Here is an 18,312-nt window from a genome sequence, read left to right as displayed (position 1 = left end):
TGTCCCTGCTCTTTGTGGACTGCAGCAGTCTTCTGTGCAGGGGACACAGAAATGAAGCTTGTGAAAGTGATGGGTGAATATTCTTCTCTTGGTGACTGCAGGGGCAAGGATCAATGTATATAATGATGGCACAGGAATGCTCCCAGTGCAGCGTAGTGCCTCCCCAGGAGCACCTCCCTGACCTGCCAGGAGGTGCTGGAGCTGTCGTGCATCACTGCTGCACTTCTGCCCACCCCATTTTCTGCATGAGCCAAAGGGCTAAGGGCTAACTGCTCACTTTTATGGTGATACCTTTAGTAAAGACACAGACCATTGCACTCAGCTGTCCTGACTGCCCATTACCTTCATTCGCACATCACCACTGCATTGGCATGCTGAATTCTCACAGCAAGACTCTATCTGTTAAACCCACAGCCACCAGAAGGGCCTGAAGGCATTCTCACCCCTCAGACTGCTTCTTCGTGGCACTAGGACCACACTTACTGCAACCTCTCCATTCTGCACCTGGCTGCTCCAGAAGCACGCAGGGCATATCTTGCAGAATGATTCTTTCTCTCCATGTTATTTGGGACCAGGCTGGAACAGCCACAGCCTGTGCTGAACCCCAGGCACAGGTCCATGGGGCAGGGAAATGGGAACAACCTTTTTTTGCAGATGGGTACAGGGGGATCTCAAGTTCAGGAGCTGCCCTCTCTGAGGAGGTGAGGCTGGAAGCCACAGCACAAGGATTGATGTCCACAGTCAGAGAAGATTATTCCATTTTTATCTACTGTAGTTCATCATCCTGAACTTCACAAAACATCCTGAAAAGTAAGGGAGGGGAGAACCTTCACCCAAAGTAACATTTTCATCCTGCCTCTGCTCGTTTCAATCAGATAGTAATTAGCATTTTCTAAATTGCTGGAGTATTATAAAATGTCTTTTCTCACAAATCCTGGAGCGAGTAGGTGGGGCTCCTTTACACTTCATTTCTCTGCTTTGTACAGAATAGATGTTCAAATTTAACTTTTAGCTGAAAGCCGCAAAGAAGGCCCATTATTGTGTGGAGGGAATATTGTTCTGCTTTGTAGCTGAAATAAAAATGCACAACGAAATAGAGAGACCAAATGAGCCTGAGATGGGTTCATACTTGGTTTTCATTCAAGCAAGCTCTCCTTGAAGTTCAGAGGTGTTTTCTGTAATGGGAGAGGCACTCAGTGCATATTTGTACCTGTTCTTCATTGGGTTGATGATAATTAAGGGAGCTTCAAGTGGAAAATAGTGCTTGGGCAGTTCTTGGTCCCTTTATGCAGTTAGCCAATGTCCTACATGTTTTGCAGCAACTGTTTCCCCTTGTTCAGCAGAGACCCCGAACAGGGGTCTCTAACAGCTCGTTAGAGGTCTAACGTAACAGACTTTTTTAGGTGAAGGTAATGAAGAGAAGTCACACAGGTGTCCTTTGTGGTCTTTGTCACGTAACAGAACGGAGCTACAGGGGCTGTCCCTGGCAAGGAGGATGGAGGGGCTGGTGCAGCTGCTCCCTCCTTGCTCAGCCACAGGCTTAGCTGTAGAGGTCAGGGCCACCGCATCGTGGACACGCAGGTCCTGGGGAGGGCTTGCAGTGATGTGGGTGGAAGTGTAGGCAAGTCCTTCCTAACACATTCGTTGCCCAGTTTTGGGAAGATCTGTGTTGCTGGCTGTGGGATGTCCCATCACCCTCCTCCTGTGGGGCAGGGGATCTGTTGCTCCTGCCAATACCAGGAGCCATGCAAGCCTCCACCAGGCTTCAGCCACAGAAAGGGGTTGTAGATCCATCTTTGAGAGCAGAGCTTCAGCCTCATGCTGTGCGTGCAGCTCCAGATCTTCATTTCTTTGCTCTGCTGTCCCATGGCAGTGATGCTCATACACTAGGGAGAGGCACAGCTGCCCAGGCTCCCTATCAGTGGGACCTGAGCTCTTTAGAGACTGGTTCCCTCTGTGCATTTTCACTGATGAAATGACTCAGGCTTCCTCCCCTTCACCTCTGCCGTCACAATTGTGCGCACTCCTTTGTGTGTGTGTAGGTATTCAGACTTCAAGCATAGCCTGGAAGTTGGGCAAGGAAACCCCAGATGCTGTGCTGACTTTAAAAGGCTGCATTTGTGGGTTTTGTGGATGGCGGTGATTTGTTTTATTTTCCCAAGCATTTGATCCTCCCTGCTTGGATCTTTGGCAGTTCCTCCCATCCTTGCCTTGGTGCAATGCATGAGGTCGTGCTGTCAGCAAATCCATTGCTGCAGCGTGCAGCCAGGCTGGCTGGGTGCAGAGCATCGAGTGCAGCCCTTCTGGGAGAGTTCCCTGCTGCTTCAGCCCTGCAGCTCAGAGGAATGCTTATCCAAGGAAACCTTTTGTACCCAAGGGGCAGGAAGGAACTTCTACATCTTCCAGATGTAGTCCTCCCCAGCAGGAGCCTTGCCTTGGGCTGCTGCTCCTGTCTGTGGTGCCTCTCTCCATCTCCCTGCATGGGATGTGGGGCACATGCTGGTGCTGAGTGAGGGCACCTTTCCTTCCCCTCCTGCCTGTCAGGGATGTCTTCCTCATACAAAGGTGGAAAGGAAAACATGAATTTGGAAACAATGCATTGGAATTTGCCAATAAATTTGCAATGCAAACTCACTGTCTCAGAGAATGAGGGAATGTGTAGTTAAGCAGAAATGAACTGATGGGGCAAATCAATTCACACCTGTCTGAAGTCTGATACTTGGGAGGTGGCATAGACTGACACAGCCCTGCCTCTCTGCCTGTATTGCAGGACACTCTGGAGATGTGCACCCGGGAGAATGAGTTCAAGAGCATCCTGTTTGTCCTCTGTTATTTCCATGCCGTGGTGGCAGAGAGGCGCAAATTTGGCCCCCAAGGCTGGAACCGTTCCTACCCCTTCAACACTGGAGACCTCACTATCTCTGTTAACGTGCTGTACAATTATCTGGAGGCCAGCTCAAAGGTGGGTGAATCAGCAGGGGCTCTTTGGTGGCTTTTAACGGCCAGTGATGGGCTGGCTTGTGCTGAAACTACTGGGAACTTTCCATGGATGCCTTTTCCCTCGTATCTTTGTTTTTATAACATCACAGTCTGGTATATCTCTGCTGGTGAGGTAGGAAACAATGCTGCTCACATCTGCAGCAGCTTGTAAATCATATCAAATAGTGCCTGTAGTCTTCATTCACTGGAAATACATAGTGGTCTTTGGTTTAACAGAATTTAGAATACATTTGCATTTCAGTGGGAAACTGCATGAAGTCTATGCTGTGATCCAGTTTTCCCTGGGCAGGATTTAACTACTGCCTAATGTTTGTTTACTTAGAAAACTAAAATAGTGCAATGGGAGCACTCACTGTGCAGATCGGTACTTAGAGCTGCAGCCTGTAGCTCAGCGATGCTGCTGGTGGGGCTCAGGCTGCCTGAACTCTGTCATGCCCTTCTGCTTTATTCTTCAGGTCCCATATGACGATTTACGCTACCTCTTTGGTGAGATTATGTACGGAGGTCACATTACAGATGACTGGGACAGGCGACTTTGCAAAACCTATTTGGAAGAATTTATTAAGCCAGAAATGCTGGAGGGAGAGCTCTTCCTTGCTCCAGGATTCCCCCTCCCGGGGAGCATGGACTATAATGGCTATCATCAGGTAAACTGTTTGTTCTCTGTCATTATTTATACACATAAGTGTAATGTTTTCTATAACTGCCTGATAATCTGTTTTAGGAGGCAGTGAATAGGACTGCAGTGTTTCAGCATACCTCCTGTTATTTCCCATTATGTGCTGTTTCTGTAGATGTTTCAGCATTCCCTTGGATGAACCAAGTCTAATGGTAATTTACTACTTCATCATGGGTCCATTCTGTTCATGCATGAATAGAACAACTGTATTGGTTCTTGAGACTTGAGCGGGGCTCCTGGAAAATTACATCCACATACTGTTTGCTAAAATGGCCCTTTCAAACTCCTTTTATCATCAGTTTTGATGCAAAACAGTGAAGGGTCTTGTTGATCTACTTACTGATCTCATCTGTTCTTTGTACACAAATGCAGCAGCAGGGACAGGCATATTAGGCTGGTTTTGTTCATAAAAATTAACTCCTGGAAGCTAAATTCCCACAAGGGATTTTGGAGTATTGATGCTGAAACGAACAGCAGATAATTGCTAGAGAAGATCTAGGCCTGAGATAGGCAGCCAAGCCAAACTTTAGCAATTACCAAATCCTCATGGTAGGAGTAAAAGCAGTTCTTTTTTTCTGTAGCCTCCTTTGTCCCATTGGTGCTCTGATGTTCAAACCGTGAGCAGTGTTGTATCAGCCCGGGCTAAATTTTAGCACCCTGAGCTCTGAAGGCAAAGCATCCTGGGTTGTATATATAACCTAAGCCTGCATTTCTCCATACAGTACATAGACGACAGCTTGCCACCAGAGTCTCCTTATCTGTATGGCCTCCATCCCAATGCCGAGATTGGCTTCCTTACCCAGACCTCGGAGAAGCTCTTCCGCATCGTGTTAGAGATGCAGCCCCGGGACAGCAGCATGGGTGAAGGAGGAGTGGTGACCAAGGAAGAAACGGTGAGAGCAGTAGAGAAAGGGGCTGTTGAATTTTGATAGCTGTCCTCACACCTAAGCAGCCCTGTCTAGCTCAGGTTGGACTCACAACTGCTTATTATGATGTGTTCTGTTTTTGCCAGATACAAACCAAGTGTCTAAAACCGCCAGCCTCATATTATGCAGAACATCACCATGGTGGGATGTAATTGAAGTATTGTCAGTAATAGGACAGTGGCTTTTAATTACCCCCTGAACTGCAGTGCCTTCATTATCATCCCGTGATGACGTTGCAAATAAACCTCTGTGGCCTCCCCTGTCTCTGAGCCACCAGTCCCTGTGCACCAGGCTGTGACTGGCATACCGATGGGCTCCCATGCGCACTGTCTGCTGGGTACAATGTGCCACCCAGTGCTCAGCCCATCACTTAGTGCTGCCACCAGGTCCCACCCAGCTCCAGAGCTCCCAGGGGCCTTGTAATTCCTTACTTCTAACTGAACTCATTTACTATGCCCATGTATCAGACTGATCTCAGCTCTTCCTCTTGAAACTCACAGCTCATTAAAATCTAGCCCAAGCATTCATAACAGGATCTGAAACCAGACAACACTTGCTCAGTTTTTTATTTCTGCAGACTTAAGACTTCTGTATCAAGTGCTGCAAATTAATTAATGGCTAATAGGAAGCTTTTGTGAAGTTTGTGGTTTCACATGTTTCCTTTGGCTTGGTATGCTGCTGGGGAACTTACAGACCTTGCCTAACGGCTACTCAGAAGTGGTGGGCATGTTCAGTCCATGCAGGAGTTTGAGGTAAAGGGAATAATCCAGAGGTAGCAAGGTCAAAGGAGATGCTCAAAGATAGCAAATGTGAATACCTTTCCTCCTATCCCAACCCTCTTTGCCATTTAATTACAATTTGAGTCCTTGGCCAGAGAAGCAGAATTATCAGTGGGTGATCCAGCCAGTGGAGGATATCACAGGGCAGGGCTATGCTGCAGTCCCCTGGAGACAGTCAAGCTGCCCTCAGGGGCTTCATGATCACAGAAGAAAAGCAGCCTGGAAGCAAGGTGAGTCTTGCCCCACTGCACTGCCTCCTGCCTGGGGATGCTCCCACAACTAATGTTCTCCTGGAGGTGATCTCTCTCATTTCCTGAGGTATACCTGGCACTGGCCATACCCCTTTCACTCAGTTCTTCCAAGAGAGTGAGGAAGGAGTTGTGTCTTAGCTTACCCTTTTGAGGATTTTCAGCCTCTTGTTTGGCTGAGACAGTTTTAGAGATCTTGCATTGAAATGGCTGGGAAGCTGTCTTTTTTTCCCAAAGCTCTGACAAGTCCAGTTACTCCCACAAGTTTCTGAGGCCACATTACAGAAAATGAGCCATTATTGCTGTGAAAAAGTGAGAGCCAAAGAGATTTGCAGGGAAATTTCAAATTGCAAAGTATTTCTATACTGCACCTCAGGTGCAGCTCAAGAGCTTTTCCAGCTGAGCTTTAGCTTCAGCAACCTTGCTGGTTGCAATAACAGCCTATGCATTGCCAATTCTTCATAATGTCTGACGTGTGTGGAGAGTTTGGAGAGCAGCAATGGGAAGAAATAGGAGTACAGAGTCCAAAATATGAATGCCAGCGGGCATGGCAAAGAAATTACCCAGGGGGTGCTTCTGCCACTGGCTGGCAGCTGTCATTGTCACACACACATCAGCTTTTGCACGTGAAAACTGTTGGAACCGTAACTGTGTGTAGCACGCTCCTGAAAAGTCCTTGAGGAAACAGTGTGAGAGACTTCCATACCAAATTGCTCAGTGGTCCACATGAACCTTTGTATCTTAATAATGTAAAAGTAAAAATGTAAAATACTGTACATAAACAATGGTCCCATGAAGATTAGGGGCTTCATGTCTTATTGTTAACCAGAAAGGACTTTCCTGTTGTATTTATTGTTTAGGTACTAGAGGCATCTTGTTGCATTGTTTTCCCTGTTTAGTATTTAGAGGTATAAGGCACTGTTTCCAACGCAAAATAACTTTGTTTTATTGCACCTTTATTCCATAGATCTGTTAGTTCAGAATGCCAAATTCAGCTTAAAATCCAATTTTATAAAATCACCTCTCTGTCAATATACCACAGAAAAACAGCTTACGGGCTCAGGTTGTCCTGCAGCTCAGCTGAGTCTGTAGCCCCCTTAGTCTACCTGCACTGAGTCTGACCTTAGAAGAAGTATGAGTGCAGACGTGAGACTTGAGAAGAAAGGAGAATGTTACATGTCACACTGACATTTTTAAGCCATCATTTTGAAAACTTCTCATCTGACATTAACTTTTGTAAGCATTTGAATTTTAATAGGATGGGGCAAGCTCTTTGAAAGGTGCAATGCCCAGGGCAGCTGACACTGATTGTTTTTGGAGACAGCAACTGGCAGATGGAGTTTTCATCCCATGTTCAGACAGCTGTCAGTTGAGAAAGCCCCGTTGGCCATTCACTAACATCCCTCTCTCTTCTCCCTCTGGCACACAGGTGAAAGCTCTTCTGGATGAGATGCTAGAGAAGCTGATAGATGAGTTTAACATTGCAGAACTGATGGCAAAAGTGGAGGAGAGGACACCATATGTTGTAGTTGCCTTCCAGGAATGTGAACGCATGAACATCCTCACCAGTGAAATAAAGCGCTCTCTCAAGGAACTGGACCTAGGGCTGAAGGTAGGAGCTCTGTATGCCTGCAACCACAACATCGTTAAAATCTTGATGATGAAAAGGTGCTCAGGGAATAAAACGGGTCACAGTCTGTATACAGCACTGCTAGCTGCAAAACCAACTTGACTCCATGGGAAAAGATTCACAGATGCATTTCAAACAGCACATTGTCCCCAAGCCATGAGCACAGGCTTTGGATGGGGTTAAAGATATACATAATAATGATGGCTTCAGGCACTTCCTGATACTGTAGCACAACAACAGTAGTTCTCTCAGAAACTGGGAAGCAGCCTATTTAAAACTTAGCCAAAATATCATACCTTTTCACAAAACATCCTGTTAATAGGGGGGAGTTTGTAGCAAGGTCTCATTAAAGGCTGAAATCAAAGGAAAGATTGGTCATGTGTAAGGATGCAAGAATATCCAGAGCTGTGAGACAAAAAGGCAAAAATAATAAAAATAAAAATAAAAATCAAGAGCTTTGGAAAGGCTAAAACTCCCTTTGCTGGGTACGAGTCAATTGCAAATAGAAGAGTCAGGAGCTGGCTTCCCTTATGGAGATACTGTCTATGATTGTTTCATGCACAGTTACTTCTCCACCCTGATAAGAAACCAGACTGATACAGAAAAATGATGTCTGTGTCCTTCCGGGCAGTGGCTTTGGCCATTGCTTACAGAGAACAGTGAAGGGCTCTGGGGCTGGCAGGACACGCCAGGTTGTATGCAAGCTTCTGGGTTCAACAGGATGCACAAGAGGGTTGTGCTTTGAAGTTGTATCTGATGGTAGGGGAAGCCATCTTCTGATTTCCCTCCCAGGCAGATGTTGACACAAAATATAAGAGGCTGTTAACTTCATATTCAGTAATAAATGGGCATAGATCAGGCTGCACTGACCTGCCTGGCCAGCCTGATGAGCTTGAAGCAACTTTCCTTCTTCACTTTGTCATTCCAAAAGGCTCTTCACGGTGACTGTGTTTGCTGCACATCCCTTAGAAAGGAAGGTACGTGCCTGGAGGTCGTGGTACAAAGCTGGTGGCTTCAGCGCTACCCTGATGCCTCCTCCTCATCATTGCCGCAAACTTGCTCTCTGGGCAGTTTAATGGTGTGAGGCAGCAACTAAGGACATCAGTCTCTGGGCACTCCCTGTTCCATCATTTTCCAAATGACAGGTTGTCATCCCATTCTGCCAAAACTCAGCTCACAAAAGTGCTCTGCATAGCATGGGAGTCACCATGCTTGAAGGACCTGCAACTACTTTGTCCTGACACCATAGACAGGGCTGGCAGGCGAGTGAGGAGGACCTGTCCTGAGACTGAACGACAGTCCCAACAGTCTTCTGAGGGCACCTTTGAAGAAAGATCTTCAAATGGTATATCTGCAGTGCACACACAGAGGTGCTAGGGGTTGGCTCTGGGATTTTAGGTGTTTGCAGCTCAAGGAGAGGATTAGGCTGCTCCTAAATCCCAGCCTCATTGTGCTGTGCACTGAGAATCCAGCAGCTCAGACCAGTGCTAGTGTAGGCACTTCTGCACTGTGTTCATTGCTGATGCTTCTTGTCTTGATTGAAGAGACAGACATACCATAACCGCTTGGTGATGGCCCAGCATGTTCAGTCCATTTTGAAATAGGCTAATATTTATGTAGTCTGTTGTTACAGATTTCCTTTACTTTCTAGCATGAGGCAGTGAAAATTCTTTTTCCTGAGACAGATGGAAAGAAGTGATTTAATGTTTCAGTCCTTGAGCCCCAAACAAGCTATAATTGTAACTTGAACAAAGTGTAGTGATTAGATTTAACATGGAGAAGAGTAAGTTATTTAACATTGGTAAGGAGAATGAGTGGAAGCAGGGGCCTAAATAAACCACAGGCAATATGTACCATGGAAATCAGGCAATAATAGAAGGGGCAAATTTCCTCCCAAAGCCCTGCCACAAATCATGGCAAGGAATTGAAAAAGCATCTTCAGAAAAGGCACCTCTAATGACTACAACAGCCACAGTGCCTACAGCGGGATTCAGAGACCAAAAGGCCAGGACTTCAGGACTACTCAGAGTAGATACACATACTCGTGTTAACATTTCTTAATCTTGTGTGAACTGAAGAAACTGAAGGGTCTTAGATACAGCCAGCAGGTGATCCTTCTGTGCCTGTACACAGAGATTGCTGTGGGTCCCTTCAGACTGAGTCAGGTGCTGTGCAGGGCCTGTGCCACTGCCCAGCGTCACTCAAGGGGCCCTTCCCGTGCCTTGGGTGTCTTGCAATGGCCAGGGCCACTGCTGCTGGCTCCTCCTGTAGGCAGCGGTGCTGTCCCGGCTTGGCAGCTAGCTCTCGTGCTTGGTTTGGAAGAGGAATCATTCTTTAATTGTTCCTTCTGAGAGCAGCTCCTACGAGAACCATTAATGCACGTTAATCTTCTGGATTGGGAATCTTGACTGACAGCACTCAGAGGAGGAGAGTTTACATAACAGGAGCCATGGATCTCGGAAGAGAATAAATAAAACACAGAGGAAGCAAGTCCTATTGTTTTTAACCGACTATCTGCTAAAAGAAGGCAATTTGGAAATGTCATGGCTAATTTGAATTTTTGAATAATTCATTGTGTTTATGTAATGGAAAGCGATTGTTTGGTCCAAAAATAGGAGACATCCCAGTAAGAGGGAGAGAAATTGCAATAGCCTGGTAGCCATCAAAAATAACTGACATGTTGCATTTCAAAGCCCTTTGTTCTGGATGACTTCAGTAAGACCAGTGGCTGGGCTGAAACACTTGCATGCTAATGTTGTACCCAGTATCATTTCTGTGAGCAGATTTTGCAACTGCAGTGAAGGCTAAGCCTCCATTAGGATAATAAATATTGTAAAAAGATACAGTAAGACCAAATTTCGTAAGGCTAACTGGGGGGAGTGTTTCGCTGTATCAAGTGAAAATAACCTTAACTGAGAAAACAATATGTGACAATAGTCTGCTCATCTTGAGGGAATGTCTGCAGGATGATTAGGATTTCCTTCAAGGGTGTCTTTAACGAAAATTACACCCAGTGTTTGGGGAAAAAAAAAAAAAAAGCTTGAATCATTCCGGATGCACTTTAGTATTCAGCATCTGAAATGCAAATGTATGCATAATTGTGTTTGGGCAACTCTATGAGAGAGTGGCTATAGATGCTTTGAACCCCTGCAGGAGATTCCAGCAAGTATGCTTGAATGCGCAGGCTTTGAAAATTGCTTTTCTCAAGCCTCCCTGAAAATTACATTTGGTAATTCATTTGTTTCCTGAAAGTAAAACTAGACAGGATGTATGATCATGAGGATTATGTTTTTAAATCAATCTATCTGACTGCACACATTTTACAATATTTTTTACCAGCTTCAAAACATTTCCAGGAGTGAATAATGCTTCTGACTGTCCATGCCAGAAGATCCCATGGTTCTCAGTGTCCTCCTGTGACCAGTGCAGTACTTTGCCCATCAGACAATTTCTGTCTGGTCCTGCCATGGTTTTAACCTGACACCAGCCTATTGAATAGGGAGCTATGTTCTCCTGAGACATGTGATGATGACCTACGTGATACGAATGAGGAAGGAACCAAAATGTGACTTCAGAGTTTGTGTGCCAACAGAAATTGTTAAATAACAAAACCATGATAACTGTTCCCAGCTGAGGTCAAATCATTTTGACCATCTACCAGCTCCTCTGATTGGATATGGCCATGCTTTTCTGTTGTGTAAGCTTTAATTGCAGGTCACTAAATTTTTTTCAAATGTGTTATAAAGTGAAAAAACTCAGGTACCTGAGGGGAAATGCATGGAGCATGCACTGCCTTTATATTTCTGTGCAGCTGCATAGCAAATACCAAAATGAGAGATCGTTCTCAAGGGTGTTTAACCTTTGTGCTTGGAATTACTCAGGGCTTTGAAGACCTTTTACCAGGTAACCTGCCATTTTAAGATTCCCTACAAATATAAAATCATTGAATAGAAATGGTGAGGTGAGTTACTGGCAGACACTTACCTGCCTCCTGCTCACACAAAACTGTTGAGTAGCTTTATGAAACCAGGGAGGTTGGTGTGCATTTTGAAAGGCAGTTAGAGCTGTTCTGCTCGGTTTAAGCCATTCATTTAAACTCATTTGTCACATCTAGCTTCAAGAGCATTAAAAAAAAGGCCATCTTAAAACCTCTGTACACGTGGTTTTCTCTGTCCACTGGAAATCTGTTCTCCATGGGGGAAACCCTGCAGGTTGAGTTACTTGCTTTTAACAAATCATCTTTGGAGCAGAGGCTTAATAATCCTTTGTGTCAGTCCAGCCTGTTGAGAGATGCACAATTCCCAGGGAGGGGATTTGTGCACGGGAAGCCACAGATTGTGGGGAGCAACTCTGAAGGGAGGTCCTGGGCCCGTGGTGGCTTCCAGACCTGAAGGCAGTGCAGAAGTGCTCTCAGCTCCGATTTGAGTTGGTGGGTGCTGGGGAGACACAGCCCACTGAAGTACCACCCTTGCTTCTTGATAGTGCCCAAACTGAAGCACTTATTACCAGTTGCCAAAAAAAATAATTTTATAGTTGAAATTTAGAATTTTTTATGGGGGGAAACAAAAGATAAGTATTCCAAGTCTAGTTTAAAAAGCCAAAATGGATATTCCTGGTGCCTGAATTCAGCTGATGTCCTTCCTCCCATTGACAAGGCACAGTGCCTGCGCAGATGTGTGCTCAGTCCTTTGTTTAAGCTGTCATCCAGCATCTCTGTGTGTTACATTTGCAGTGTGGTTAGCTCTGGGGATGACAAGTTCGGTCATGAGCTTGGGTGTCTCTGGTCTCATCATGCTATACATACTTTAAGAAAAATGCTTGCTAACCTGGGAGCGCCAGCATGCCCTGAGTCTTGATCACCCAGCACCTAGCCTGCCTCCATTTGTGACTGCCAGGGCCATCAATAAGGACGCTTGTTACTGCACTCCTGTGGTCTGGCTGGGTCTTAGCTGTGATCTTGACTGCTGAAGCCTGTCAGTGCAATCTGCAGATCAGAGCTCGGCGGGGAAGCAGCACAGTCAGTGTAGGAATAAGCTGCAAAGATTTTCTAACTGCTGGGCTCTGACAAGCTTTGCTAAACACGTGTCGGGTTGCTTTAAAAGGATTTCAACTTTTGCTAAAGCTTCATAAATTTCCCTGCCCCTGCAAAGGGCACCTCTGCTGACCTCATGGCTGGAGGCACTGAAGTCCTGTGAAAGAACAGTTGGAATTTATTAATGTGAATAGAGTGACCCAATTCCCTTGCCCTCATTCTCAGCAATGGCACAACTGGGTTCAGTTAATCATTCCAAAAACACTCAGCCTGAGGGAAAGAGAAATTATAAGTCAGATAAATTTTGGCAAAATGATAAGGGGACAAAAGTAAGTATTTATAATGGACACCAGCGATCAACATTGTCTCCGAACTGCTACGGTGTGTTGTGCCCTGCCATCTCAGCATGGGGCATGCAAAGTTTTAAATTGTTCAGGGCACTGTGAGCCAGTAGCAGCTGAGCCCGCAGTTGCAAGTTCTGTTTTTGCAATCTGGCTGGTCTGAGTGTCACAGAATCACAGATCAGTTGCTCTGGAGATTAAGTCCAATCCCCCACAGCCCCGCTCAAGGCAGGGTCAACTGGAGCAGGTTGCCCAGGACCATGCCCAGTTGGGTTACCAGTATCTCCAAGGATGGAGACTCCACATCCTCTCTGAGCAATCTGTGCCTGTGTTTGAGCACCCTCACAGTAAAAAAAGTTTGTACTTGTGTTTCAGTGGAATTTCCTGTGCTGAGGACTGTTCTCCTTGGCCTGTCACCACCAGTGTATGCCGCCCCCCTCCTGGCAGTTTGTGAGCCCTCTCTGTGTTCCCCTCTGTGCAACCTACTGCACAGGCTGCTGCATCTCTTATCAGCCTCTGTCAGCTGCACTTCCAGCATCAGTGCCATTCAGACATCTCTTGCTTAGACTTAAGGTAATTTCAGATGGATACAACAGGAATTTTTTTCATTTTCAACTAGCAGGGGCCCTACTGCAGAGAACCAGAAGTTCAAGGGGGATGCTGTTATGCAGAACCCTTTTTTTGACCATGAATTGATGTTCCAGCTCTTCTCCTGTTTGGGCCAAACTGATGCAGATTTCTAAAAGCTTTAATAATTAACTGCTGGGTAGAGGAAAAGCCAAGTTTCTCTATCCCACTTGGCTGAATCATATCTTAATTTGTTGTGTGTTTCCCTGCTGTGAAAGAACCTGTGATTATATTTGCAGGCAACACATGAAGTCAAAAAGAAAGACTTGCACTGCAGAGTATTAAAGGAGGAGGGGAGTGAGGGGAAGTGGAGGAGAGGAAGCAGAAAGGACTTGGTGTAACAAACATTTGGACAATTTGGAGTAGGTTATCAGAGACCCCAGTGCCCTGCTCTGGTAGTGTTGGTGGCAACAGCTTTGTGCCTCTGAAAATCTGCCCCATAAAGATCTTCAGTCAATGAGAAAAAACAGAAGTAACACTGGGGCAGCTGAAGGACAGTCATGCTCACTGTCACTCCTACATAGCTTTTCCTCCAAGTAATAGTTTTACAGTAGGGGTGATAAGACTGTAGGAGCATTAGGCTGCAGTCAGTGGTATTCATGAAAACCCAGAACTCATGAAGAAATTCACAGTACGTGAACACTGGTGACATTGTAGGGTGCCGTGCTCTTCTATGCTTCCTTGCTCAGCCTCTGCTGTCAAGCAGCTTTGTTCAGGTTAAACAGTTGCTGCTGCTAACTGTGCCCTCTCTTACTCAGGGAGAGTTGACCATGACAAGTGACATGGAGAACTTACAGAATGCCCTCTTCTTGGACACGGTGCCTGAGTCCTGGATAAAGAAGGCCTATCCTTCCACGGCCAGCCTGGGCATGTGGTTTGCTGACCTCCTCACTCGCATCAAGGAGCTGGAGACCTGGACAGGAGACTTTTCTTTACCCTCTGCAGTGTGGCTTGCTGGGTTCTTCAATCCCCAGTCTTTCCTGACAGCCATCATGCAGTCCACAGCCCGAAAGAATGAGTGGCCTTTGGACAAGATGACCTTGCAGTGTGATGTGACGAAGAAGAACCGGGAAGATTTTGCCAGTCCTCCTCGGGAAGGGGCTTATGTCTACGGGTTGTTCATGGAGGGTGCACGCTGGGATGCACAGGTGAGCTCCCAAGGCTGTTGTGTTACAAGAGGAATCACAGACTTTATGCCCTTATTACTTGGTACTGTGCTCCGGGAAACTTCCCAGCCCAGACAGTCACACATCTAAAGTAGAAGTTTGACCTGCTTCTATAGGGGTGGGAAAGAACTGGGTCTCTCTGCAGCCTTGGGTAGGTATCCAGGATGGTCAGATGGATCACCACTTAGGAGTGGCCTGTTCTGTGGCTATGAAGGGATTTCAGGCTGGCCAACTTGGACTGACGTTTGGTTTCTGCAAGGTGAATCTCAACCTCAGTGACACTGACAGAGTGTGTAAACAGCTTCTGGTACTCAAGGTGTTAGGAAACACACATAATGTGGGGTCCTCTCAGGATTGTATAGCCCCTGCACGTTTGCATGGTTGTGAATGAATCATGGAATCATTAAGGTTGGAAAAGACCTCCAAGATCATCCGGTCCAACCGTCCCCTTATTACCAATGTCACCCACTAAATCATGTCCCCAAGCACCACGTCCAACCTTTCCTTGAACACCCCCAGGGAGGGTGATGCCACCACCTCCCTGGGCAACCAGTCCCAATGCCTGACTGCTCTTTCTGAGAAGAAATGTCTTCTAATATCCAACCTAAACTGCCCTTGGCACAACTTGAGGCCATTCCCTCTGGTCCTATCACTAGTTACCTGCCAGAAGAGGCTGATCCCCAGCTCCCCACACCTTCCTTTCAGGTACTTGTAGAGAGCAATGAGGTCTCCCCTGAGCCTCCTCTTCTGCAGACAAAACAACCCCAGTTCCCTACTGCTGCTTTCGAAAGTTACATGACAGACTTTTACTGTGTCACTACTCTGTCCTCTGCTTAGCAGCAGTGAGGAGAAAGGAGAGGACCCTGAGAGGTCCTGATCCTACCTCTTCATATCCCCAGAAATAAATGGGTGGTATGTGCCAACGCCAGACCACAGTCCCTCTGCTGTTGAGTGGTGCATGCTGTCATCTGCATAGATAGGGCTTGTGACCAAAAGTGAATGACATCCTTCAGTCATCCCCTTAGGATGGCAAATAAAGCTTGCACGGAGGTCTAACCTGTATGGCCAAGGCAGACTCATGCTGACGGCCCAGTGTGGTGTGGGGGAGGCAAGTTCTGGACAAACAGACAGCAAGAGTGGGTGACCCTTGCTCTTATTCCCCTTTCTGGATGTGGCCCAATGCCCTTTGGCCGTAGCAGCCAGCCTCAGGGCAGCCAGGGTGAGAGCCACACTCACCAACCAGGAACATGAAGGGAAGCCTGCTCACTTGCTATTTCCTGTCCGTGTAGCTGTCAGCACTGCTCTTACAGAGCACCTCGTGCTGCAGCATCCCAGAGGAGCACACTTGTCCCTGTCATTCCTTCTGACAGTTGTCAGCTGTTAGGATTTCAGTCTGCAGAGCGAGAGCCATTAGTCTGACAAATCCCCACTGGGCTTGGTCCTGTGAGCTGCCTCGTCTGTTGGTACCACGAATCCCAATTTGTGCTGCGCGTGAGAATTAAATGACAGTGATTCATGCAGCTCTTCTTCTGGGCAGCCCGCGCAATGCTCCTGCTGCCACTGATCTGCAAGGGAGTGAAGGGTGATCAAAGTGGGTCACCCAAAACTTACTTATCTGTGTCAAGTTTGCCCTCTCAAAGGAGGAGGTTTTTCTTTCAGGGGCAGCTCTTCAGAGCCTTAACCTTTATCTCTTGTGGGGCTTGGTGGTAAGATGCTGACTAGAGGGACCACTCCTGTTATATACCATATCCCATCCTGACCCCACAATTCAACTCTAATACTCTCCATTTATTTTTCAACTCTCTCTCTGCAGTAATTTTCCATGAAAGACAGAAAGTTAGGCAAAGCATAGAACTCACTGACTGATGTATCCTGCACATTTTATAGCAAACCTTGGGAAAGGCAAAGCTCCAGGCCATTTCTTCTCCTGGATCCAACGTGTATGCTGGGTCTGAGGAGCCACAGACAGTGAGAAACATTGGCAAGGACCTTGTCAAAAGGTTGCTGTAAAGGTCTCACATGGTTGTAGGGTCAGATCTCCTCCTATGTTGGATTTGTCTTTGCTGACAGCAGAAGTCACTGCAGAAGAACAAGGACAAGCCCAGTCCATTTACCAAGCCCCTACAGTTCCCTGCCTGTTCCTTTCCTAAATCTTTGGTGTGGCTGCCGTACAAAAACAAAAAAACAAACAAACAAAAAAACACCCTTGTAGCACTTGGAGGTCACAAACCCCTGCTACAGGGAACACTGGATTTCACTTGACCTCAGGAATGAACATTTTAAGCTGATAAAAATCAGCTGGACACAGCAGAATAGAGAGGGTTTTTAAAAAGTACGGTCTTGCATGTCAAATGTTCCAGTAAAAACAAATTCCAGTGATTGCTGTTATGTTTTCTGTTATCATCATTGCCACCATTACTAGAAAATGGCTGAGTTCCGCCTAGTTTTGCCTTTTCCCAGGTGGTAATGGAAGTAAAGAGTGAGAGGTTTTGGTGGTGTGAAGCCAGAAATTTTTGGGGGGTACGTGTGGCTTCTCTCCTCTGCTCCCTCCAGTATCTTGTATGGGTGACTACATTCAGCAGTGCAGTTTCTTTTCAGAGACAACCTAGACTTCAGTAAATGTGTTTTTCTGGTTACATTTTCCTTTTGATTGAAAGATGCCAAGCAATTACATTTATAGAACCATTCATAGTCTCTGGGTATCATGCTTCAATTTATTTCAGAAAGAAAAAGAATATTTTCATATGTTGCTGCTCACACCAAAATATCATTTCTACCCAGTGGAACTATTCGTTTTACCTATAATCCAGTGAGCACCGGTATACATGAATGGATGAAAAATTATTAAAACAGCTGCACAGTTATTTTGGGTTGTATACTTCTTCCAATTAATCCTCTGATAAGAATGGCAGGTCATGTTTAGAAGAACTCCTCTGGGGAATACCTCCACTTTTAAAATAATATTTCACATTTAGATTTTGCTTCCAAAAGGGAGAGAATTCCTCCTGTGTTCTCCTACTCACATTTTTCTATTTATTTAAACATTTATGTTTGCCCTTGGGTGTCTTAAATTTATAAAACATTCATTACAAAACTGCAGGCTGCTATTAAATGAAATGAAACCAAGCAGGTTATTTTGGGTCCAAATGATCTGATGCTGTAGCACTGTAAAAGTCAGTGGAGCTCAACAAGACACGGTTTGACTGGTAACACTATGAGAAATTTTGTCTCAGGACTGGGAGACTGCTGACTGATTCCTGGCTTTCTCACTCCCAGGGCTGAAGCGTTTGATGCCAGGTGTGTGCCCTGCTACTCACCAAGGGCACTGGAGCATGGTAGGACAAGGGGAGAGGTGGGTTTTGTGCCACACAGAGTTTTGCAGTGTATAGACAACACACTGCCTTGTCCTTGGAAGGTGTGCATGGAGTGCTGAGCAGTGGCTTAATACTGTCTGTATCTTTCATGGCACACCACCTAGAGCTTCGATGTACTTTATAAAGCTAATCCTATGCAAAGCACCAGCCTTCAACCAGTGGAGAGGCTTAGAAGGGACAGATCTGTGTGGTGAGGAACAATAAGAGCACGCATTTATTTGGTGGTTCAGGTAGCTCAGTATCTTTGGGAACAGTTGCATATCACTCATTTTTTTATCTCATGTGCTTCCCAGAAGCTAGTATAGATGAAAACAGCATCAGTGTGCAGCCCAGCCCTGGTATACCCAGTGCTGTGATCCCTGACCATCTCAGCTTGCCACATCCTTCTGCTGAGTCTATGGTACATCAAATCTCATGCAACAGAGACTGAAATTTCTTTTTTTTGGGGGGGAGGGGGTGGAATGGAATGTGACATGAAGCCTTTGCCTGTAGATGTCAACTGTCAGTAAT

General features: G+C 46.0%; 1 protein-coding gene across 6 annotated transcripts in view; it reads left to right on the top strand.

Annotated features, from left to right (window-relative positions):
* Positions 1-18,312, top strand: part of DNAH9 (dynein axonemal heavy chain 9) — a 200,549-nt gene that overhangs the window by 178,697 nt on the left and 3,540 nt on the right. For all 6 annotated transcript variants that reach the window (XM_072025908.1, XM_072025907.1, XM_072025906.1 and 3 more), the window contains 5 exons: positions 2,771-2,962; positions 3,456-3,647; positions 4,402-4,572; positions 7,062-7,244; positions 14,021-14,410. In XM_072025908.1, the coding sequence (XP_071882009.1) occupies positions 2,771-2,962; positions 3,456-3,647; positions 4,402-4,572; positions 7,062-7,244; positions 14,021-14,410 (1,128 nt within the window). The remainder of the gene's footprint in view (positions 1-2,770; positions 2,963-3,455; positions 3,648-4,401; positions 4,573-7,061; positions 7,245-14,020; positions 14,411-18,312) is intronic.

This window comes from Anas platyrhynchos, chromosome 19 (assembly GCF_047663525.1).
Source record: "Anas platyrhynchos isolate ZD024472 breed Pekin duck chromosome 19, IASCAAS_PekinDuck_T2T, whole genome shotgun sequence".
Lineage (NCBI taxonomy): Eukaryota > Metazoa > Chordata > Aves > Anseriformes > Anatidae > Anas > Anas platyrhynchos.
Note: the sequence above shows the minus strand (reverse complement) of the source record. Positions and strands in the feature narration are given on the sequence as shown.